The 27,692-nt window shown below is 32.7% G+C and overlaps 1 protein-coding gene across 1 annotated transcript in view; it reads left to right on the forward strand.

Moving 5' to 3' along the window:
• LOC129746177 (NADPH oxidase 5) overlaps positions 1 to 27,692 on the forward strand; it is a 357,046-nt gene that overhangs the window by 248,949 nt on the left and 80,405 nt on the right. The window contains exons 3-4 of the mRNA XM_055739712.1: positions 2,273 to 2,384; positions 6,596 to 6,693. Of these exons, the coding sequence (XP_055595687.1) occupies positions 2,273 to 2,384; positions 6,596 to 6,693 (210 nt within the window). The remainder of the gene's footprint in view (positions 1 to 2,272; positions 2,385 to 6,595; positions 6,694 to 27,692) is intronic.

Below are 27,692 nucleotides of genomic sequence, written 5' to 3' on the forward strand. Positions count from 1 at the left end.
GTTCAGCGCGACGAGAAAGGCGATTTCTTCGTGAACCAGCAACAGAACATCGGTCAAATCATTCGAGAGACGGGTGTGCCATGGACTCCAGAATTCCATTGGATCCAGGATATATCAAGCAGGAAAGGAAGGAGGCGCCGTTATCCCCTCCCTCAAGGGAACCAACCACTATCGTCTTCGATTGAGCAGAGCTGGAGATAGGTCTGAACTGATAGGATACGCAGACTCGGATTGGGCGGAGAACATTGAAGACCGGAAATCCAACAGTGACGAAGTTTTCAAGTTTTGCGGAGGTACCATAAGCTGGAGCTGCAGAAAACAAATGTGAGGTTCCTTATCCACTGCGGAGGCCGAATTCATCTCATTATCCGAGGCGTCACAGGAAGCAATCTGGCTGACCCGCTTGTTGGCCGACATGGATGAGAATGGAGACGTTACAATCAACAAGGACAACCAGAGTTGTCTCAATATGGTGGATACCGAAAAGTTTAGCAATCAGACGAAGCACATCGCCACAAAATATCACTTCGTTCGAAACCTCAAGCAAAAGAAGGAAATCGACGTCGTCTATTGCCCGACTGAAGACATGGTAGCCGATCAATTGACGAAACCCCTTTCGGTTACACGACTAAAGAAATTGGTGATCGACGCTGGATTAGAATCAACCGAAAGAACCGTGTTGGAGTAGGCCGATCTCAGGTGAAACTAATCACAGCAATCGAGATACTCCAATGTCATAAGCTCTAAAGTTTTTTTCAATCATTCGCAAATTCAAATTCAATCTTCCAAGACGTGTCTTCTTGAACTCTGTCGAAACCCCATACTTCAAGAATTTTAGTATTTGGTATTTGGATGAATGAGTCAATTAGATGCACAACCAGCCAAAAATGTGTAGCATCTTAGATGCCATACATGTACCACAGGTATTCCAGCATCCGTGCATATACCTGGTCAGCTGGCCACTGATTGTTCATTCTTAAAAATTTTTTTATGTACACCCACAAATCAGACTCTACTCCTACCACTGAACTTCCTAGGAGGTGGAATTATCTGTATACGATTCTATGCCGCACCGGCATTAACAAGCTTCCTAATAACTGTATTGAAGAAGAATGGGAGATGGGAGATGAGGTTAAAATTAAGACAATTTTTTTTAATTTCCAAGAAACCCGAAAACAAGCAACAATTAAACGAAAACATAAAAATTAATGTTTTTCCTCAAGATTAAACCTAAACTAGGTACAAAATCTATATACATACGTGTATAAAAATTGATTTCTGTCTGTTTGTCTTTCTGTTCCCTATAGACTCGGAGACTACTGAACCGATTTGCGTGAAATTTGACGGATGAGGGTATTGGAGGCAGGGGAAGGTTCCTATTATGGTTTGAGACCCCTCCCTCTCTCATCAAGGAGGAGAGGGGCCTCCCAAACAAAAGACAAATGTTTGCATAACGAATCAAGCAAATGGTATCAAATTTGGCAAGGCGTGGTATTGGAGTTGTAATGGAGGCGAAAACATGAGATTTTTATCCATTGCAAAATAGGGAAACAAATCCAAGATTAGTAAAATTGAAGAGCCTTCAATTCGAAAAATAAATAAACTTTGAAATTCAAAGAGTTCAATGAAATTCTAAAATTTTGGTAAACAATAAAGCGCACACCATGCCATGGGTGAGTAACAAAACCAAAAACAAGAAACGTCACCTCTCCATTACAAATTTGCTGGAGGCAATCAAGGTGCGCCTCTTGAACAAAAGTGAGAGTCAACACGAAAACCTAAATAATAAAAGCAAAAGAAAGGCCTCCACAACAAATTCTCAGTTTTATAATTGAGTCTTATGAATGGGATCGCATGTTTTTGTTGTTCTTTGTGGGCTTTTATTGTTGGCATTCTTCGGCCCAGCAGGAAACATTCGGCCGATATCCGTGCCTGTGCTGGTTTGGTGTGGCGTTTAATTGGCATCCGTATTAATCGTCAATAATTACACGGGGTGCCGAATGACGACGGAAAACAAGCTTACGAGATCTTTGGAATGAAGGCGACGACTGCCCACTAGTCAGTGGATGACGACGTCGAATTTGGAGCTGTCCGAGTCTTGTGATGATATGTTTAAATGAAAAAAAATATATATTGTGCTGATCATCGAAACTGTAAGATTATTTCTGAATTCAGATTACTTAAACATTATCATAAAATTCTAAGACCAATGTTATATTTTACCATTTTTTAAAACACAATTCTAATTGTTTTTCTTTGTTTTCCTTTTCAGAGATGAAAAGCAGATCGATTTTGCGGAACAAATCGAATCGGTTGCATACGTGCTGTGTGGCGAAGGAACCGTAACCTACGATAAGTTCAGTCAAATCTGGCACGCCAAAGGGGTAAGTTGATGTTTGCAAACATTTAACCGAAAAGTTTTGATAAAAAAAAGTAGGCGATGTTTTTTACGAACCGCACGCCTTTTTTTCGTCCGCAAAAGTTTTTGATAGGTAATAAGTTTTCATTTTAACTTACTTATTTACTAACTAAATGGTCCCGCGTCGATTCTCCAGCGCATAGGGCGCATAGGTAAGAGACATTCACTGTTGACGATCCGGAGACAGCGTCTTGATTTGGTCCCAATCAAGATTTTCATCGACAGTTCGGATTTCCGCGGCTACGGCAACGTGTGCCAAATCCATCTCCAATAACGTTCCCGAATTTCGATTTCTAGCACCCTTTCATGACACTGGCGATGTAGTTCCTCCGCAGGCAGCGATTCACAAATACTTGCAGTTTTCGCGTCGTCACCGCATGTGTGCGCCGAGTTTCACATCCGTACAACAATACGGATTCGACGTTTGAGTTGATGATTCGGATTTTCGTTCGTAGAGAGATGTGGCGATGTTTCGGAGACTCGCAAACGCAAATTGGGCTTTGCTGAGCCGGTTTTCGATGTCTTTCTTAGAACCACTATCAGACCTTATCTGGCTACCAAGATACTGGAAGCACTCCACTTTCTCAACCTGTTGTCCAGCTACCACGAAATTGGAAGGATTTACTGTGTTGATCTCCATCGACTTGGTCTTTCCGACATTGACTTTGAGACCTGCTGCCTTAGAGCTTTTGGTGAGGTCGTCGAGTTTGCTCTGCATATTCGGTTGTGTTTGGGCAAGCAAAACAATGTCGTCTGCCAGGTCAAGGTCGTTCAGTTGCTCCATTGCATTGTTGAAGGATTCCACGGCAATCCTCGGTTTGGTCTACAGCAAATATAATAATAATCAATATACCCAACTCCCCCAAAAAATGGGGGACACACCATGCGCGCCTACATGTGGAGAAAGCTCTAACTAATCGTAGAAAAACAAATAAAAATAACCGAAGTTGCCACAGACATAAATTTATCAAAACAAAACAAAATTTAGGTATCACAGTAATCGAACAGTTGTTGTTAAACATTTTTCTTCGTTGTTGTTGTTTAGTCTCCGAAACATCTGGCGGTCACGCCAGATCTCTCTACGAACGAAAATCCGAATCTTCAACTCAAACGTCAAATCCGTATTGCTGTACGGGTGCGAAACTTGGTGCACATATGCGGTGACGACGCGAAAACTGCAAGTATTTGTAAACCGCTGCCTGCGGAACATCATCCGCGCTTGGTGGCCTGGCAACTGGATCTCGAATGAGGAACTACATCGCCGGTGTCATCAAAGGGCGCTAGAAATCGAGATTCGGGAACGAAAGTGGAGATGGATTGGGCACACGCTGCGAAAAGATGAAAACGAGATTTGCAGAGAGGCGCTTGACTGGAATCCAGAAGGTCATCGAAGAAGAGGCAGGCCCAGAAACTCGTGGCGGCGAAGCCTAGCCGCTGAAATCCGAACTGTCGACGAGAATCTTGACTGGGACCAGGTGAAGACGCTGGCTCCGGATCGTCAACAGTGGAGGTCTTTTACCACGGCCCTATGCACCGGAGGATCGGCGCGGGATCATTAAGTATGTAAGTAAGTTGTTTGAGGGCTTTTTTTTGAAGAATTTATAGGTTTGTGTTCAGCTCGGGTTCAACAATTTGGTTTTCAGATAAGGATACTGGTAAGTTTTCGTATTACTTATTTAAATATACCTTAATTGCGTATTATTACCTGATTGATTTTTTAGGTATTCTAAACATCGATCATTGCGGAATCCATTTTTCTGGAGCACTCAGCTTATATTTGCTTGTGCATGATCCCCTGAATGAGGAAGCTAACCAATTAAAAAAAGCCTCCCCCGAGAACAAACGTAAAAAACCTGGGTGATAAATGGCTGTGAACGTTCACATTCCCAGAACGAATTCCAAAATCCAACGGCGTGAAAGACGCTCTGTTACGTATGATTCCTTGAACGGCAAACCAGATCATAAAAATTATTGGTCGATTTTTTAAAAAATAAATTTTATTATTTTGGCTGGTAAAATTCTTTTTTGGAAAAAACTCCCTTGCCAGTGAACAGTTTACTTGTGCTGCTTGCCGTCCCGCTAAATCGCTAAATCATGGAAATATGAATGATACCAAGGGCAAGTTACATGGAACACCCTTTTTAGGTTTTGATATTGTCAGTGGGAGAAATAAACTTCCTTTCAATGAACTGGCACAGATGACAGAATTTTACTACGAAATAACGTATAATTTCCAAGAATCTTGTACTCCAATAAAACTTAAAACCCCCAAACTTGAACTTCAAACAAAATCTGTTAGCCTAGTTTTGATATCCTGAAAAACGAAATTTATGGTACATACTTAGAGATTTCGGATACACTTTCTAGCTTGGCGGAACTTTGGAATTTGAAGGTTTAATTTTATTTAACAAATTAAAAATGAATGTCCGTTAAGCTAGAGAATACAATTTTTTTTTCCAGCTGTTGGCCACTTTTCGACTGCCCGAAACATTCGAAGTCCGGAACTTCCGTAGTATGGAGGTATCTTAAAGTCTCTGGGATTCGAAAATGTTATTTGCAATCCCCATAGAATTCCTTAAGGCAAACCAGATCCGAAAAGTTAAAAAGTAGTTTTGTTCCTCGGGGGAGACATCACCAGGCAATTTCAAAACTAGACTATCCAATTCAAATCACCCGAGGTGGATGAGGCATCCATCCGAACAGGATTATGTGTAATTGGATGCAACGGAAGCAAGTACCGATTAATGGTTTTGAAGATATCTGGGGAATTGTACCATATTCATCATAATGAATATCCGGGATATCTTGATTTTTAATGTTTACCTGTTAAAAACGGAAGTTTTTCAATACCACACATTAGATTCATAAGTATATTCATACTATTCATCGTTATTTGTTATTTAACGAAAACTTTGTTGACGAAGAAATGACTGATTGAAAACAAACTAAGAAATTTCTCGACGAAACACGCCAACTTGACTCTTTTAGTAAGAACTTTCTCCTGAAGGTGGTGTTGAAGTTCATGTCCTTGCTGGACTGTATGAAGCATGCTGAGAGTTACCAATGTTGATTATAATATGTTTGTCTACAGTCAATCGATCCAGTCAAGAGCTCATCCATTACGATGAGAAAAAGCAGCAGTTACCGGGATAGGATCGGACAAGACACCGTCGTGCAAGACCTTGCACGAAAACGCCTCGTACTGTGCTTCGATAAAATGGACTAGTTTCTCTGGGACTTCTCGTCTCGTCGTTAAGTCGGTCGAATGCTTTTTCGAAATCAACGAACACCAGCAGAAGAGAGTCCTGAAATTCGTTGATTTGTTCCAGTATGATTCTTAGCGATGTGATGTGGTCCACACATGATCGTCCGGATCGGAATCCAGCTTGTTGCCGTCGGAGTGTAGCGTCGATTTTCTCCTGGATCCTGTTCAGGATCACTTTGCAGAGTACTTTGAGGGTTGTACAGATCAACGTTATGCCTCGCCAGTTATCGCACTATCACATATTCTTGAGTAATAACTCGATGAAAATAACCCTGAGTGTTTTCTGGCAAATTTCGTTTCATTTTTTTTATATTGAATCTAGCCCCCCCTTCTTTAATGAGAGGGTACCGTAGCACAAAAAGAGTCATTTTTCAACACCATTTGCCTTGAAACTTTAAAACTGAAACAAATTTTGGTAAACCGTTTTCCACAAAAGCGCGTTATGCGCATAATGATTATCTGAAATCTTGCCGAACAAATATTTTTGATAAAATATCACTTTAAAAAAATATAACGAAAAAACAGTTATTGTAGGACCACCCTAACCTTATGAAAACAAATTATCATAAAACTTTTACTTCAAGAGATAGATGTTTGATGTCTTCAACAAAGTTTCATGGATAATTATGATTACAATATAGTCGAATAATGTAGGCCTCTATCTTATCACAGTTAGAAAGTAATTTTCATCAAAAACTTTATGAACCACCCTTAAATTGTTCCATTCCAATTTTCTGCCTTTAGATGTTGTAAAAGACATCAAATGCTTCAAGCTTAAGGGAAAGACGCCAATAATTTTAAAGACACTTGGGCGCCAAGAACTTTTTTTTAATATTTGTAAAGTTATCAATGATCTCATGGAGGAAAATAAAAGAAATAAAAATTAACCAATCCAAATTCTTTCATTTCAGATTCTGGATAAGCTGTATCGATTGATTGATGTCGAATCGGCCAACCTGTTATCCACCAACCAAATCATGGAGTTCATATCAAATCTCACCAACTCAAGGTAAGTTTCTTTCAACAACATCCAAAAAGCTTTGTTATCAGACAACAAGATTTTATCAATTCAACCTAGTCTAATAAATGAAATCACCCCTTTTTGGGATTAAAAAGTAGCTACCTACCCCATGCATCGGGTCTGGTAATTCTACTCATTATACACTCGAGATCGAGCCAATCTCGCTGAACCGATCACTTGGCGAAAAGGGGAGATCCCTGAAGATTGATAGTGTAGTCGTCGTCGACCCCCGACTGTTAGATCTACCGGCAACCGACAACGGATCAGTGATTCCAAATTGATTTTCTCCTAATATGGGCCGGACGATATCTTCTGATACCCGACTAGAGATCATCAAGCAGAGATTGTCCAACTTACCAGATGTGACTAGACTAGAGGGAATCAAGGGGAAAGAAGGTTTTTCTGAAAAGCTCCTATACAAAATAACAAAGTGCAACAAATCTGCCCAATCTTCACACCGAAGAGGTGACACGATCTTTTTACTGTGATGCCGTGAGCAGATCATTATCTTTATTAAGACCTTTTTTTTGGTTTCTTACACGACTAGACGACCATCGATGAAGACTTCGGATTGACCACCATCTTTTTTGCTTTGTTTTTTCGCGCTCCAGATTGATAGAAATCAATGCGGGACCGCTCTTTGAAGAGCTCCTGTCGCGTTTTATGGGTAACGAACGAGCAACGTGACTAACTACGGCAACATATGGGCAATTAAAGGTTTTTTTGTATGCTTTCTATGCTCTAAGATTGGAAACCTAACCACTCGGATAAACTACTTGTTGGGGTAAAGATCTTCATCGAATCACTGTTTTGGGTCACTGGGTTTTGTTGTTGAATTCCTGGAAAAACAAAAAAATAAATTTTTAATCATTTTATCATTTTGAAATTCTAATCTTGTGTTGTCTTATAGTTCGAGAACAAATTTCTCAAACTTTATCTCTTTATCTGAAATCTGTAAATTTTAATTTAAAAAAAAATTTATATCGGTCGAATAGGGCGATCAACAATGAAAACAGTGTTGAAAATAATTAATTAACAAAAATAAAGAAAATTTACAAAATTGATTAAAAATTTCATATTTTTTAAAATGACAAAAATGACAAAAATGACAAAAATGACAAAAATGACAAAAATGACAAAAATGACAAAAATGACAAAAATGACAAAAATGACAAAAATGACAAAAATGACAAAAATGACAAAAATGACAAAAATGACAAAAATGACAAAAATGACAAAAATGACAAAAATGACAAAAATGACAAAAATGACAAAAATGACAAAAATGACAAAAATGACAAAAATGACAAAAATGACAAAAATGACAAAAATGACAAAAATGACAAAAATGACAAAAATGACAAAAATGACAAAAATGACAAAAATGACAAAAATGACAAAAATGACAAAAATGACAAAAATGACAAAAATGACAAAAATGACAAAAATGACAAAAATGACAAAAATGACAAAAATGACAAAAATGACAAAAATGACAAAAATGACAAAAATGACAAAAATGACAAAAATGACAAAAATGGCAAAAATGACAAAAATGACAAAAATAACCAAAAATTACAAAAATGACAAAAATGACAAAAATGACAAAAATGACAAAAATTACAAAAATTACAAAAATCACAAAAATGACAAAAATGACAAAAATGACAAAAATGACAAAAATGACAAAAATGACAAAAATGACAAAAATGACAAAAATGACAAAAATGATAAAAATGACAAAAATGACAAAAATGACAAAAATGACAAAAAAGACAAAAATGACAAAAATGACAAAAATGACAAAAATGACAAAAATGACAAAAATGACAAAAATTACAAAATTTACAAAAATGACAAAAATGACAAAAATGACAAAAATGACAAAAATGACAAAAATGACAAAAATGACAAAAATGACAAAAATGACAAAAATGACAAAAATGACAAAAATGACAAAAATGACAAAAATGACAAAAATGACAAAAATGACAAAAATGACAAAAATGACAAAAATGACAAAAATGACAAAAATGACAAAAATGACAAAAATGACAAAAATGACAAAAATGACAAAAATGACAAAAATGACAAAAATGACAAAAATGACAAAAATGACAAAAATGACAAAAATGACAAAAATGACAAAAATGACAAAAATGACAAAAATGACAAAAATGACAAAAATGACAAAAATGACAAAAATGACAAAAATGACAAAAATGACAAAAATGACAAAAATGACAAAAATGACAAAAATGACAAAAATGACCAAAAATGACAAAAATGACAAAAATGACAAAAATGACAAAAATGACAAAAATGACAAAAATGACAAAAATGACAAAAATGACAAAAATGACAAAAATGACAAAAATGACAAAAATGACAAAAATTACAAAAATGACAAAAATGACAAAAATGACAAAAATGACAAAAATGACAAAAATGACAAAAATGACAAAATGACAAAAATGACAAAAATGACAAAATTCACAAAAAGGACGAAAATGACAAAAATGACAAAAATGACAAAAATGACAAAAATGACAAAAATGACAAAAATGACAAAAATGACAAAAATGACAAAAATGACAAAAATGACAAAAATGACAAAAATGACAAAAATGACAAAAATGACAAAAATGACAAAAATGACAAAAATGACAAAAATGACAAAAATGACAAAAATGACAAAAATGACAAAAATGACAAAAATGACAAAAATGACAAAAATGACAAAAATGACAAAAATGACAAAAATGACAAAAATGACAAAAATGACAAAAATGACAAAAATGACAAAAATGACAAAAATGACAAAAATGACAAAAATGACAAAAATGACAAAAATGACAAAAATGACAAAAATGACAAAAATGACAAAAATGACAAAAATGACAAAAATGACAAAAATGACAAAAATGACAAAAATGACAAAAATGACAAAAATGACAAAAATGACAAAAATGACAAAAATGACAAAAATGACAAAAATGACAAAAATGACAAAAATGACAAAAATGACAAAAATGACAAAAAATGACGAAAATGACAAAAATGACAAAAATGACAAAAATGACAAAAATGACAAAAATGACAAAAATGACAAAAATGACAAAAATGACAAAAATGACAAAAATGACAAAAATGGCAAAAATGACAAAAATGACAAAAATGACAAAAATGACAAAAATGACAAAAATGACAAAAATGACAAAAATGACAAAAATGACAAAAATGACAAAAATGACAAAAATGACAAAAATGACAAAAATGACAAAAATGACAAAAATGACAAAAATGACAAAAATGACAAAAATGACAAAAATGACAAAAATGACAAAAATGACAAAAATGACAAAAATGACAAAAATGACAAAAATGACAAAAATGACAAAAATGACAAAAATGACAAAAATGACAAAAATGACAAAAATGACAAAAATGACAAAAATGACAAAAATGACAAAAATGACAAAAATGACAAAAATGACAAAAATGACAAAAATTACAAAAATGACAAAAATTACAAAAATTACAAAAATTACAAAAATTACAAAAATTACAAAAATTACAAAAATTACAAAAATTACAAAAATGACAAAAATGACAAAAATTACAAAAATTACAAAAATTACAAAAATTACAAAAATTACAAAAATTACAAAAATTACAAAAATTACAAAAATTACAAAAATTACAAAAATTACAAAAATTACAAAAATTACAAAAATTACAAAAATTACAAAAATGACAAAAATGACAAAAATGACAAAAATGACAAAAATGACAAAAATGACAAAAATGACAAAAATGACAAAAATGACAAAAATGACAAAAATGACAAAAATGACAAAAATGACAAAAATGACAAAAATGACAAAAATGACAAAAATGACAAAAATGACAAAAATGACAAAAATGACAAAAATGACAAAAATGACAAAAATGACAAAAATGACAAAAATGACAAAAATGACAAAAATGACAAAAATGACAAAAATGACAAAAATGACAAAAATGACAAAAATGACAAAAATGACAAAAATGACAAAAATGACAAAAATGACAAAAATGACAAAAATGACAAAAATGACAAAAATGACAAAAATGACAAAAATGACAAAAATGACAAAAATGACAAAAATGACAAAAATGACAAAAATGACAAAAATGACAAAAATGACAAAAATGACAAAAATGACAAAAATGACAAAAATGACAAAAATGACAAAAATGACAAAAATGACAAAAATGACAAAAATGATAAAAATGACAAAAATGACAAAAATGACAAAAATGACAAAAATGACAAAAAAGACAAAAATGACAAAAATGACAAAAATGACAAAAATGACAAAAATGACAAAAATGACAAAAATGACAAAAATTACAAAATTTACAAAAATGACAAAAATGACAAAAATGACAAAAATGACAAAAATGACAAAAATGACAAAAATGACAAAAATGACAAAAATGACAAAAATGACAAAAATGACAAAAATGACAAAAATGACAAAAATGACAAAAATGACAAAAATGACAAAAATGACAAAAATGACAAAAATGACAAAAATGACAAAAATGACAAAAATGACAAAAATGACAAAAATGATAAAAATGACAAAAATGACAAAAATGACAAAAATGACAAAAATGACAAAAATGACAAAAATGACAAAAATGACAAAAATGACAAAAATGACAAAAATGACAAAAATGACAAAAATGACAAAAATGACAAAAATGACAAAAATGACAAAAATGACAAAAATGACAAAAATGACAAAAATGACAAAAATGACAAAAATGACAAAAATGACAAAAATGACAAAAATGACAAAAATGACAAAAATGACAAAAATGACAAAAATGACAAAAATGACAAAAATGACAAAAATGACAAAAATGACAAAAATGACAAAAATGACAAAATGACAAAAATGACAAAAATGACAAAATTCACAAAAAGGACGAAAATGACATAAATGACAAAAATGACAAAAATGACAAAAATGACAAAAATGACAAAAATGACAAAAATGACAAAAATGACAAAAATGACAAAAATGACAAAAATGACAAAAATGACAAAAATGACAAAAATGACAAAAATGACAAAAATGACAAAAATGACAAAAATGACAAAAATGACAAAAATGACAAAAATGACAAAAATGACAAAAATGACAAAAATGACAAAAATGACAAAAATGACAAAAATGACAAAAATGACAAAAATGACAAAAATGACAAAAATGACAAAAATGACAAAAATGACAAAAATGACAAAAATGACAAAAATGACAAAAATGACAAAAATGACAAAAATGACAAAAATGACAAAAATGACAAAAATGACAAAAATGACAAAAATGACAAAAATGACAAAAATGACAAAAATGACAAAAATGACAAAAATGACAAAAATGACAAAAATGACAAAAATGACAAAAATGACAAAAATGACAAAAATGACAAAAATGACAAAAATGACAAAATGACAAAAATGACAAAAATGACAAAAATGACAAAAATGACAAAAATGGCAAAAATGACAAAAATGACAAAAATGACAAAAATAACCAAAAATTACAAAAATGACAAAAATGACAAAAATGACAAAAATGACAAAAATGACAAAAATTACAAAAATTACAAAAATCACAAAAATGACAAAAATGACAAAAATGACAAAAATGACAAAAATTACAAAAATGACAAAAATGACAAAAATGACAAAAATGACAAAAATGACAAAAATGACAAAAATGACAAAAATGACAAAAATGACAAAAATGACAAAAATGACAAAAATGACAAAAATGACAAAAATGACAAAAATGACAAAAATGACAAAAATGACAAAAATGACAAAAATGACAAAAATGACAAAAATGACAAAAATGACAAAAATGACAAAAATGACAAAAATGACAAAAATGACAAAAATGACAAAAATGACAAAAATGACAAAAATGACAAAAATGACAAAAATGACAAAAATGACAAAAATGACAAAAATGACAAAAATGACCAAAAATGACAAAAATGACAAAAATGACAAAAATGACAAAAATGACAAAAATGACAAAAATGACAAAAATGACAAAAATGACAAAAATGACAAAAATGACAAAATGACAAAAATGACAAAAATGACAAAATTCACAAAAAGGACGAAAATGACAAAAATGACAAAAATGACAAAAATGACAAAAATGACAAAAATGACAAAAATGACAAAAATGACAAAAATGACAAAAATGACAAAAATGACAAAAATGACAAAAATGACAAAAATGACAAAAATGACAAAAATGACAAAAATGACAAAAATGACAAAAATGACAAAAATGACAAAAATGACAAAAATGACAAAAATGACAAAAATGACAAAAATGACAAAAATGACAAAAATGACAAAAATGACAAAAATGACAAAAATGACAAAAATGACAAAAATGACAAAAATGACAAAAATGACAAAAATGACAAAAATGACAAAAATGACAAAAATGACAAAAATGACAAAAATGACAAAAATGACAAAAATGACAAAAATGACAAAAATGACAAAAATGACAAAAATGACAAAAATGACAAAAATGACAAAAATGACAAAAATGACAAAAATGACAAAAATGACAAAAATGACAAAAATGACAAAAATGACAAAAATGACAAAAATGACAAAAATGACAAAAATGACAAAAATGACAAAAATGACAAAAATGACAAAAATGACAAAAATGACAAAAATGACAAAAATGACAAAAATGACAAAAATGACAAAAATGACAAAAATGACAAAAATGACAAAAATGACAAAAATGACAAAAATGACAAAAATGACAAAAATGACAAAAATGACAAAAATGACAAAAATGACAAAAATGACAAAAAAGACAAAAATGACAAAAATGACAAAAATGACAAAAATGACAAAAATGACAAAAATGACAAAAATGGCAAAAATGGCAAAAATGACAAAAATGACAAAAATGACAAAAATGACAAAAATGACAAAAATGACAAAAATGACAAAAATGACAAAAATGACAAAAAAGACAAAAATGACAAAAATGACAAAAATGACAAAAATGACAAAAATGACAAAAATGACAAAAATGACAAAAATTACAAAAATTACAAAAATGACAAAAATGACAAAAATGACAAAAATGACAAAAATTACAAAAATTACAAAAATTACAAAAATGACAAAAATGACAAAAATGACAAAAATGACAAAAAAGCCAAAAATGACAAAAATGACAAAAATGACAAAAATGACAAAAATGACAAAAATGACAAAAATGACAAAAATGACAAAAATGACAAAAATGACAAAAATGACAAAAATGACAAAAATGACAAAAATGACAAAAATGACAAAAATGACAAAAATGACAAAAATGACAAAAATGACAAAAATGACAAAAATGACAAAAATGACAAAAATGACAAAAATGACAAAAATGACAAAAATGACAAAAATGACAAAAATGACAAAAATGACAAAAATGACAAAAATGACAAAAATGACAAAAATGACAAAAATGACAAAAATGACAAAAATGACAAAAATGACAAAAATGACAAAAATGACAAAAATGACAAAAATGACAAAAATGACAAAAATGACAAAAATGACAAAAATGACAAAAATGACAAAAATGACAAAAATGACAAAAATGACAAAAATGACAAAAATGACAAAAATGACAAAAATGACAAAAATGACAAAAATGACAAAAATGCCCAAAATGCCCAAAATGACCAAAATGACCAAAATGACAAAAATTACAAAAATGACAAAAATTACAAAAATGACAAAAATGACAAAAATGACTAAAATAACAAAAATGACAAAAATGACAAAAATGACAAAAATGACAAAAATGACAAAAATGACAAAAATGACAAAAATGACAAAAATGACAAAAATGACAAAAATGACAAAAATGACAAAAATGACAAAAATGACAAAAATGACAAAAATGACAAAAATGACAAAAATGACAAAAATGACAAAAATGACAAAAATGACAAAAATGACAAAAATGACAAAAATGACAAAAATGACAAAAATGACAAAAATGACAAAAATGACAAAATGAAAAAAATGACAAAAATGACAAAAATGACAAAAATGACAAAAATGACAAAAATTACAAAAATGACAAAAATGACAAAAATGACAAAAATGACATAAATGACAAAATGACAAAAATGACAAAAATGACAAAAATTACAAAAATTACAAAAATTACAAAAATTAAAAAAATTACAAAAATGACAAAAATGACAAAAATGACAAAAATGACAAAAATGACAAAAATGACAAAAATGACAAAAATGACAAAAATGACAAAAATGACAAAAATGACAAAAATGACAAAAATGACAAAAATGACAAAAATGACAAAAATGACAAAAATGACAAAAATGACAAAAATGACAAAAATGACAAAAATTACAAAAATGACAAAAATAACAAAAATGACAAAAATGACAAAAATGACAAAAATAAAAAAAAATGACAAAAATGACAAAAAAGACAAAAATGACAAAAATGACAAAAATGACAAAAATGACAAAAATGACAAAAATGACAAAAATTACAAGAATTACAAAAATAACAAAATTGACCAAAACGACTTCGAATATCAATATTTTCACATAATTTTGAATTTACTGCCTTAAAAAGACTATCATTTGTTTATGGTTTTGTATAATATGTATCCACACATATTCTACAAACTGTAAGAAAGGCTAGAATGCACTGGCAAGTGTATTGAATCATTGTTTTTTGCTAAATTTACAAAAACTTAAAGCATTCGTTTAATTTTCTTAAGTAAATATGTTTGTCCTAACTAAAAGGACCGTGTATGGAACTGAATGAATGGCGACCTGAACAATTCAATCAAAATTGGAATTCAATTAGTCAAAATTGGATAAAATACTCCCCAATCTACGTCCAAAATGATCCAAAAAGACGCGCTCGCTTTAAAACATATCCGCAAACGGGTCCTGTGCTGGAGAAAACCGTTCCAGAAAAACCGCAATAGATTGATGACTTTTCTGTTTTCAACTGCCAACCACACGCGCCACACGACTCTCACTCATCCGGACCACATTGCGCCACCTCCTGGCTTATTGGCAAGCTATTTAATTTCAATAATTTATGCAACGTCAATATCCTCAATCTTGGGGTCCGAGTAATCTGTGCCTTCTTGGCGGCTGGCTACCGAGTTTGGGAAATTAATCGCTACCGGTCAGATCCCGGACAGGTTATGTCAGCCAGCATTTTTCCGTCAGAGTTCGGCCGGCGGCGAACACGGATCGGACAAACTGACTAACTGACTGACTGACTGGGTTTTCTCTGTTTGCGAAGCCATGATCAGATAAGATCGAGAGCCTCTGAGCTGCAAAATGATGGTGTACCTACTCCAGTACCCGCCAGTAAGAGAGCACTTTTACGCATATCTGGGATATGTTGATCATCTGTAATGGCTTGACTTGACTTGGCTTGGCTCTGGCTTTGGATCGGTTATTGACGGAGGTGCTTCGTCTGGTTCTAGAGGCGTCCGTGTGGCGTTGATAGATATGCATCTCACTTGAAGTTGAGCGATCGCGTCCAGTCAACTGGTTGTTAGGGGTCCGGAGTCGCTTGAGAGAGTACACTAAACTGGGTGATTTGACCACGACCAGGAGAAGTAGCCCTCGGTGCCCACGATCATATGATGGATGCTGCATGAAACGTGATCATTTATTAACTACTTAGTGATCGAGATAAGCATATGATTAGTCTCTTATTTCAAAACAAATCAAACGGCAGAGGCGACGGAGCCCTACCTGTCACTTGAAACTGTGCGGAAAGTACATTAGCTCGGATGGAAGCTTGGAAGCACCTTTGAGTTATTTGCGAAACATTATTCGTACACATTTCACTGAAATAATCAGTTCTGTTGAACGATTAGAAATGTTCAGTTTTGAATCAGTATTTCAAAAAGGCTATAATTTTGTGAGGAACGTGTAGAGAAAAAAAAATATCAGCAGAGTAGAGAGTTCAAACTTGAAGTGACAGTGCGCTTTCTTGACATTTGTATGGAATTATGAGCGGTATTGTATGTCCTTTTTATTTATTAAAAAAACACAGATCCAATGGCGTATATCCGATCATATAACAACAATTTGAAGAGAAAAAAAAAACATCAAGTTGCGACCATCAACTACCGATCGAGAGCACTCCACGAACGGTTGAGATCTATTAAGATCATGCCAGGTCGTGATCCCACACCGAATCTCTGCGGTGCGCGGAGAAGATCTTCTAATTTAACTAACGCACAGGTTTGTACACCGTTTTTTTTTTTGCTTGTTGTTTGAGAAGGTAAACCAAGTTTCATATCTGATGACAGCTATGTTTGTAGCTTGGTAGCTAGCTGTAGGGACCCTCACGCTTTCCTGATGCGAAGTTTTGATCACGATTCGTCACTTCTGCTATTCGCTGCTGCCTGTGGACGACAAGTGGTGTCGCGGTCCAAAATGGGTTCAAATTTATGGCCAAATCATGCAGTGGGATCTTCGAGGGTTGAGATCGTCCGCCGGATAGCAAATTAGGTATGAATTGGACGTCGACGACAACTATGACTACGAGACGGTAGCAGAGTTCGGTTGAGAGACGATGATGATGATGATGGTACAGCAGCGACCGGTGGCTTCATCTGATTAAATAGAGGGGCTCACACAGGTGAACTGTTTGTGTGAAACGACCTTTGGTTGCGCCTGTTTTTTGCGTGCCACCTTAAGCGAACTCAAGTATGTATGTAAGACGGTATGCGGAGAAGTAGTTACGCAGAACACGCAAACGTTTAGGGTCTCGGGAAGATTGACAACCAGAGATTAGATTAAGTAAGCCATTTATTATGCTCAAACTACCGCTTGTAAGTAATTATATCTCAACTCAAACATAACAAATATCATTGGCGGGCGAGTGGTTCCATCGCAATCGAAACTAGCTCAACAACATTCACTGCGAATTGGATTTTTATTTTAAAGTCAGGTTTTCAGTTACACCTTGATCGTGAAAATTTATTAATGAGAGAAATCTATTACTTCAATTATTTTAAAACATCTAAGCTGTAGGCTCAAAAAATTTAAACAAATATTTATTGAGCTATTAACCTTTAAATGAACTTTTACATTAATTGAAAATATTACAAAAAAAAAAAAATTCTTAAAATCTGGGGTCTAAAAAGCTTCGTCTTGGTCCAAAACTCATTCATGATTATTTGCAGAATTTTCAAGTAACTTTTACATGAGTAAATTTGAACTTTTAGGTTTGTATGGGAAAATTGAATATTTTGTACTGAAAAATCAACAGCTTTCTGTTTCTTTTGTGGAGCCGAGCCAGCTGATGGTTTTCGTGCCAATTTATAAAATTCCTAAGGGAAATTTTCCGCTGAACAACTTTGTCGAAGATCTTAACTTCTTATCTTATTAGGCAAAAAAGTTATAAGCAGTTTAACAGGGTAATGTCTTTTCGCATTGAAAAACATGAAACTCAATTGACATCACTGCAGGGTGCCTATCGAGGTATTACATGACTACTTTTCATACTATACTTCGCGAGGCTCCAGCAGTGATGTCAATCGAATTTATGGTTCATCAATTCCAAAAGACTTTACCCTGTTAAACAGCTTATAACTTTTTTGCCTAATGAGATACAAAGTTAAGGTCTTCGACAAAGTTGTTCAACGGAAAATTTCCCTTAGGAATTTTATAAATTGGCACAAAAACCATCTGAGCTGGCTCGGCTCCACAAAAGAAACAGAAACGCTGTTGACTTTTCAGTACAAAATATTCAATTTTCCCATACAAACCTAAAAGTTCAAATTTACTCATGTAAACGTTACTTGAAAATTCTGCAAATGATCATGAATGAGTTTTGAACCAAGACGAAGCTTTTAAGACCCCTGGGTTTGGGAAATTCAAAAATGACCCCAAATCGACTCAGTCTATTACCGCATAAATCAGTATCATAAAATGATTTTTCCTGTAATCTTTTTCCCGAGACACTTTTGTTCGGAAAAGAAAAGAATCCTCAAAGCAACCTTCCTCTAGTGTATCAGCTTGAAGCAAAAATAGTTCGTATTTTATTAATTTAGAGTCCTAAACAACTGTTAGCTGTAAACTTACACTTAGTTTTCTTCTACTCGGGCTCTCATACTTGCTCGCGCTTGTTCGGATCGGCGAATGACTATCACTTTTTAATTTCCGTCCGGAACCTTAGTTTAAGGAACATAATTGTTAGGACAACTAATTTACTAGAATATAAATTTACTACTTACGATTTACAATACAGTGGTTTGGTTATAATTAAAGCTAATTGAAATCGTCCTGAACCTGATTTGTAGGTTTATTTCCTCGTACGTGACCTAAGTGTTTTTAACTAAATTTAGCAAACAATTTCTTCAGCGGATTCGTTTTGTACTCACTGTTTAAGCTTTTAGAGGTTTGAATAACTCGTAACCAGTCACTGCCGTACTTCTATCACTGATAAACTGACATAACTTTGCACCACATTTCCATCAACCAAAGGTTAGTGTCTTAACTGCTTAGTAAGTGATTAATACACTGGTTGTGATGGGGCGCTAGCATTCAAAACTTACTCCACGTGTTCTAATGACACGTATAAAAATATATAGAAATTTCATTATCTACCAAGCATTTTTAGCCTGCTTCACTTTTTCTGCGTGCAAAAGTATAAGTTGCTATGGTGTTCAATTTTGGTTGTGTTTTCATCCCAGTGAAAAAATGTCCCGATGGTTGAAATGTACTAGATTCATTGAGCTTTGAAATTTGAGGATCAAAATTTGAAACGTGCCAACATATGAAAATCAATTCTTCATATTTAAAAAAAAACTATTCCAATAGATAGGATATAGAAATTATAAAAAATAATTTCATAATATAATTGAATTAAAGTTTAAAAGTTTTTAAGAATTAATTTTAGCAAATGAATAAAGTTATGGATTTAAAGACTTTCAAAGCGAAAATGTTCTTTATGTTATTGAGGAAAAAATCGCAGTTATTTAAAAAAGGATCTTCTGGTGAACGATTTGGTCTAGGAATATTATTAGAGAATATACTTTTTAGATCACCTGAAATTTCTTCTAATTTCCTTTTTGGATAAAATTTTCAAAAGATACACTCTTCTTCAATAAGAATGGAATTGATCCGATACATTGAAACTAAAATTCCAACTAACTAAGTTACATAACTCTTCATAAAAAAATATTTTCGAAATGTCAAATGAAAATTAAATTATTTACGAAAAAATCGAAAAGGGAAAGGGAATGATGAGCTAGTTGGCGCCAGGAGCTCTGGGCGATGATTTTTTTTTCCTACCCAGGGGGAGTTTCATTAGCTTCTCAGTGCTACTATTATTAAGAAATATCCGTACTATTAGAATTAGGAAATACTTTTCAATTTTAAAGCTCCGTACTACAACACGCTACCAATTTCCAACTATCTCCCGATTGTTTATGTTTATGTTTTCCCCCATCCGTGATGGCCTATCTCGCGCGCATTTTCTTACAAGCACGCTCATTTTTTATAATTATTTTTGGTTCAAAAATAACCATTTTGAGCCTTTTGCCTAAAAACTACCTTTTTGTTATTTTTTAAGAATTTTTTCCATCGACAATTTCAACCATTTTGATAGTTTTCGAGTATAAACCGAAAAATGGTTAATAATTTGGTGTATCGCCATTTTTAAAGTGGTGCAGCTTAACGCCTGTTAAGAAATATTTTCTAATACGAAACTGAGTCCAGTTTTCCGAAAAATCGGTCCCTACAAATCGGAAAAGCATCGAATTTGGTGGAGACGGGGACAGGTAAGCGATTTATTATAAATTTTAGTCAATCCCAATCTCACAAAAATTTCAGGAAACCGATTGTTTTCTCACTGGATCTGGAACGGGCCGGACTGTTTGAAACATCACCAACTGGACGTTATTGAATCGCTAGACCTTCCCCCGTTAATGAATAGCAGACTACGTTGTTAGGTATTGGCCATCCCATTAGAGCTATTGCTCTGTCACTGAGGTGTTTGGAATCATCATTCGCGGCGTTACCCGACGCCGTCGGTTCGATTTCTTATTGGTTTCGGTAGCGGTCGTGGAGGGATTTCACTTCTGCTACCGGATGATTCGGCTGCTGATGGGTTGTTTGCTTATAGCTAGGATGCAGTCCTGATTCTTTTTCCGGCGCTTAAATATTTTAAAAATTGATAATTATAAGCATAACCATAGATGAAGTATACAATAAAAAAATAAAATGAAAATTCTAAAAACACGTAACTTTCTGAATTATATTGACAATCTTCATGAGTTTCACAAATCGCACGAAATAGCTTTCGAAAATGCGGTTGAAAAGTAACCCTTTTCTTCCTGCTATGATATTCTTTCGTACGGTTAAAAAATAACCATATTTCAATTTCTCCTTGAGAAGTCATTTATGCGTTCTCAAAAAGAAGTCATAAAACAACATAACGCGGAAAAAGATCAAATATGGTTATTTTTTAACCAAAAATTGTTATATCAGAACGAGCGTGCGAGCTGACGAGCAAGGTTGCCGTAATCACAGAAATATCCATAATTTCACAGAATTTTGAGCCAATTTTCGTCACAAAATCTGTGTCACAGAACACAGAATTTTAGAAATATTCACAGATTTCACAGAACTTTAAAATTTTGAACGTATTTTTCAATATTAAATGTGAATAGAAATTTTTAGTAATTATCTTTGAATTAGAAAAAATATGATAAAATTGGTAATGCTGATTGAATTTTCTTGAGTAGATTTTCAAAAAGATGCAATTTGAAATGATTTTTGAATAAAATTCTTGGAAAAAGCATCACAGAAAACCGTCACAGCATTTTTTGGTAAAATCACATGGGCTTGCGATATAGCTCAGTTGGCAAGCATGTTGTCTCCTGAGCCGATGTCCGCGAGTTCGAGCCCAAGAGAGTAAACATCGAACACAGTTGTACCGGATAAGTTTTTCAATAACGATCCGCCAACTACAACGTTGATAAAGTCGCGAATGCTATAAAGATGGTAAAACGACTATAATCGAAAAAAAAATAAAATCACAGAAAGTCAGAATTTTTTTTCGTCAAAACACAGATTTTTTTTCATCTACCTCTTTAAATGAGTGAAGAGTATAAAATATTCATAGAAGAATTTGTCGCACCCAAAAACACTTATGAGCCAAATTTGATTCCATTTGCTATAATAGTTCTCGAGTTTTGCAGTAAAAATTATATGAAGCTCTTCTCCCCCTTTCTTTTTTTCACACTGGATGAAGGAAGGGGTCTCAAATAATCATAGAAACATTCCTCGTATCCAAATACCTTTACACGCTAAATTTGGTTCCATTTGGTTGATTAGTTGTCGAGTAATGTTAAAAATTGTCAAAGAGCCTCTTCCTATCTCTCCACTGGAAAGCAGAAGAGGTTCTAAAACAACATAGAAGTATTTTTGTGTACCGTAAAACGGGGTAACATTGATCACCGGGGTAACATTGACAAACAATAAATTTCTCCACATTGTCATCAATAACTCTGTCTATCGTTTGAATTTTTGAAAACTGTTTTCTACGTTTGAAAGCCTATTAATTGAGAATCAAATAGGCATAATTATGGTTTGTTTTTGAAAGTTTTTTCTGTTAGTAAAAATGTAATTTCAAAATCTTAAAATATCTATTTTTCCAAAGTTCGTAAACAAACAGCTCTCGTGATGATACAAAAAAGCAATTAGAAGCAAACGGCTTGTAGAATGTGAAAGAACAACTTTATTTCTTTGTACATGTATAATTGTAGTGCTATTTTTATAGTCGTTTAATGATAAATTTTGTATATTTAAAAAATAAGGACATTTTCCAAGAGTACGCCCGTATCGGAAAAATGCTTAACTCTACTCTATCAAATGATTAAGTTTGAAGAAAAAATGAAATTGGAAATAGTATGAAGGCCTAGGAGAATGTGTGAAGGTAAAATTTCATTTGTATTTTGAAGCTAAAATTATTTAGCAATTGTTATTATTTTTGCCCCTAAATGTATGCAGTATCATTGAAATTTTTTCAATAATAAATGATTCAAAAGAAAACATTAAAAATCAAGGATTAGTTGATAAACTAGCATTTGTAAATATTATGAAGGTGTTTTATATCCTTTATGATCAAGAAAACTCGATAAAACCGTCAAAATAGAGACTGATCAATGTCACCCCAAAAAATTCTGAACAGAGACGAAATCGATTTTTAAATCACATTTAAAATAGTCTAATAAACTTTTGCATCTATGTTTTACGTTCTTAGGGGCACAGTGCTCGTTTTACAAATATAAAACATGCAACATTCCCTTTAACAGAAAAAATAATCGAAAAATATTGAAAAAAGTGATCAATCTTACCCCGCATTACGGTACCAAAATTTGGTACCATTTGCTTGGATCGGTTCTTGAGTTATGCTAACCAGGCTTCATTTTGCTCATCTTGACCAAAAGGAGACAGTGAACTTGTTCGCTCCGAATAATTGTGAGCTTATTTTTAATGAGCAATTCATCCTCCGCTGCTGAGAGAGCGAGGAGAAATTTTTTCTCAAACGAATGATCACTCTTCTACTTTGCTATTCTCATTGCTCCTAGGAGAAAAAAGAAATTCAAATTGCATATGAAATTTAGTCGTTTCACCAAATCACGTGGACAGCTTTAATGTGTGATTTGACCGTCCTCTTTCTGCGTGGAATTATGGAATATTGGCCTCAGAATTTGTCAACCTGCTTTATTCCCGGGGACGTTTAATAATACTGGCATGTTTTTGTATCTCATTTTGTAAACAAAGAGGTAATTAAAAATTGACACGTTGATTTCTCATTATTTTCAGAATTTCAGCATTTACAACTTTGTTCGGTCGTTGATTTCTCAGCCGGTTACTGAGAAGCTAATGAAAATTTCTCCCTGCGAAAATGAGATTGGGTGACTGCTTGATTGAAATGATCTCCAACAAAATGTGGGTTGCTTGATCGTTTAAAGTGCGAGAAAGCATGTTTCTCCCAGGCGTTTGGCAAGACGATGAGAAAAAGTGAGCAAAAATCAAGAGAATCGCAGAAGCCTGCAGCTAACACTTGTTTGAGAGTCCCCCTCTCCCCTTCTTATTAAAGGGAGAAGTCTCAAACCATAATAGGAATCTTCCCCGGCCTCCAATATTCCCACCTGCCAGGAGTTCCCGAGTCTATAGAGAACAGACAGATACTTTTGTAATTACGACTATAGATACTTTTGTAATAACGAACACTGGAACTAAAACTTCGTTTGAAAGTCCACTTCATCACTTAAATTTTACTATTCAATGCATTGAAATGCGTTCAACCTATTATCGCAGATCGCACTCCGAAAAGTTTGCACTCACTCGCACGTGAGTCACAAAGAAGTGTTAAAAATTTAAAAACAGAAAGATTGCAGCCACCACAAATAATTTTTTGTGCAAACTGTTCAAAATTAATTTAAGGATCTATGCATGTTTTGGAAGCAAAATAAAATCACTAAGCTGGGACGAACAACCTTTTTTCAGCTATCTTTTCTTTGAAATATGAGTATTCAAATGCATTTAAAATGTGCAGATTGCCATCAGAAATTTCCAGAAACAATTATTTCTTTTCAATTCACGTTGAACAATTCAACTTTCCAATCAGCTCTTGACGGATTCCAGTTTTGCACAGCGCATGAGGAAATCGATGCTGAAATTCCCTACTTCGGCGAGGGAGATTGTAAAATACTTTCCTGACGATTACTTTTAACTATTGACACATTTGGAAGTACGGTATTTCAATTGTGTTTACGCTTTTAATCAATTTTACCACTTAAATATTGAAAAATAAAATTTTCACCGACGAAATGAAAATAAAACGCGTCCGTTGCCAACGAATCATGGCCTACCTTTCCTGTCTGTCTGTCTGTCTGTCTGTTCACTATAGATTCAAAAACTACTGAACCGATTTACGTGAAACTTGGCTGGTGGGCCCGGGGAAAGTTTGAGACTTCTCCCTCTAACTGGAAGGGGGAGGGGATCTCTGTTACAAATGCAACAAGTCTTATCATGCAAATTGAACCTCATTTGGCATGAGAGTGTTTTTTTTTGCATAACTTGAGAACTATATTAGCAAATGGAACCAAATTTTGCGTGGGAAGAAATTTAGTTATGAAAATTGCTTCTATGAATATGATACCCCTCACTCCTTCAAAAAGCTGGATGGAAAGATGCAGGGGGGGGGGGTGTACATTCCCTAACAATTTTCAACGTAACTGAACAGCTGAACGAACATTCTTGATCTTAATTGAATTACTACAGCCTTTTGAATCTATAAGCTACCACCTACTATCTGAGCGGCCGAATGAGGTTGATCAATGAAACGTACTACACACATGACAGCATTTTAAATCATGCCTTCGGCCAACAAACCGTTAAATTACAAAACGATCATTTCAAATCAGTCCCGAACAACTTTATAGCCGTTTTTGCGGCAACTTCCATTGCTTGAGTTTATAAATCAAATCATTATTAATGCAAATCCAATAAAAAAAAATGCATAAAACAAACCTCGAGCTGTGCTCGGGATTTATTTTCTCCTTCGTTCGCCTCGCTCAATATATCAAACGGATGAATCGAGCGGGGGTTGAAAGGCGAGCAAAAGGAAACCTAAACAGGTCTATCGACACCTTCGGGTTTCGCTTCTCTAAACAACACAAGTGTGCCAAAGAAGCTTGAAGGCTTCCCAAGTTGCCGACTGCCGACTGCCGACTGAATGAAATAGAAAAGAAGAAAAAACGAAACACTACGTCCTACAACTCAATTGCTGCATCCTCACAGAAAAGCCAGTTGGAATTCTAAGCTTCAGTCAGAGCTTCACCTAAGCCTCACCTAACAAGTACTTTCAAATACGCGGATAAATGGCTGGCATCAACAATAGTTCTGATTTATCACAACGACGATGCGATCTGATCCGATCGGAGAGGAAATTGTTTTCCGAAAGTCTCGACAGCTTCATTCAACGATCGACGCCGCGCCATTCAAGTATCTACTACTTGAATGCTTTGGGGAGTGCCGAAAATTAGTTTTCAGCAGAAGTGCTTTGCAAAGAAGTACCATTAGGAGCAAATCTTCAACAGCTTATTCGTACAGGTTAAAGGTACTCCTTGACGATTGAGGTTATTTGGAACAAGTAGGTGTACAAGTGATTGTTTGGCTATGAACCATTGCCAGCTATATGAATGGAAGTTTAACAGCTTCTCAAATACAAAAAGCCTCTGAATAAGATTTTGTATCTGACAACGTCATCTATTGTACATTTTGATTGAAATAATTGAATCAATGTAATTGCCATTGACATTGTCATTGCTGCGTTTGTATATGTCTATTGTTTGTACCATTATCGGCATCGAGATTCAGTAATGGATTTGAAATCAACAACAGAAGGCTGGATAATTTTTATAAATTAAGTCAAAGACTTTGAAGGAGGAGAAGGTATCTTGGCAACTATTAAAAAAATTGCAAAAAAAAAAACAAAAACGACATAAATGACAAAAAACGACAAAAATGACAAAAAAACGACAAAAATGACAAAAATGACAAAAATGACAAAAATGACAAGAATGACAAAAATGACAAAAATGACACAAAATGACACAAAATGACACAAAATGACACAAAATGACAAAAATTAAAAATATACAAAAATGACAAAAATGACAAAAATGACAAAAATGACAAAAATGACAAAAATGACAAAAATGACAAAAATGACAAAAATGACAAAAATGACAAAAATGACAAAAATGACAAAAATGACAAAAATGACAAAAATGACAAAAATGACAAAAATGACAAAAATGACAAAAATGACAAAAATGACAAAAATGACAAAAATGACAAAAATGACAAAAATGACAAAAATGACAAAAATGACATAAATGACAAAAATGACAAAAATGACAAAAATGACAAAAATGACAAAAATGACAAAAATGACAAAAATGACAAAAATGACAAAAATGACAAAAATGACAAAAATGACAAAAATGACAAAAATGACAAAAATGACAAAAATGACAAAAATGACAAAAATGACAAAAATGACAAAAATTACAAAAATGACAAAAATGACAAAAATGACAAAAATGACAAAAATGTCAAAAATGACAAAAATGACAAAAATGACAAAAATGACAAAAAAAAAAAAAATGACAAAAATGACAAAAATGACAAAAATGACAAAAATGACAAAAATGACAAAAATGACAAAAATGACAAAAATGACAAAAATGACAAAAATGACAAAAATGACAAAAATGACAAAAATGACAAAAATGACAAAAATGACAAAAATGACAAAAATGACAAAAATGACAAAAATGACAAAAATGACAAAAATGACAAAAATGACAAAAATGACAAAAATGACAAAAATGACAAAAATGACAAAAATGACAAAAATGACAAAAATGACAAAAATGACAAAAATGACAAAAATGACAAAAATGACAAAAATGACAAAAATGACAAAAATGACAAAAATGACAAAAATGACAAAAATGACAAAAATGACAAAAATGACAAAAATGACAAAAATGACAAAAATGACAAAAATGACAAAAATAACAAAAATGACAAAAATGACAAAAATGACAAAAATGACAAAAATAACAAAAATGACAAAAATGACAAAAATGACAAAAATGACAAAAATGACAAAAATGACAAAAATGACAAAAATGACAAAAATGACAAAAATGACAAAAATGTCAAAAATGACAAAAATGACAAAAATGACAAAAATGACAAAAATGACAAAAATGACAAAAATGACAAAAATGACAAAAATGACAAAAATGACAAAAATGACAAAAATGACA

The sequence above is a fragment of the Uranotaenia lowii genome, chromosome 2 (genome assembly GCF_029784155.1).
Source record: "Uranotaenia lowii strain MFRU-FL chromosome 2, ASM2978415v1, whole genome shotgun sequence".
Lineage (NCBI taxonomy): Eukaryota > Metazoa > Arthropoda > Insecta > Diptera > Culicidae > Uranotaenia > Uranotaenia lowii.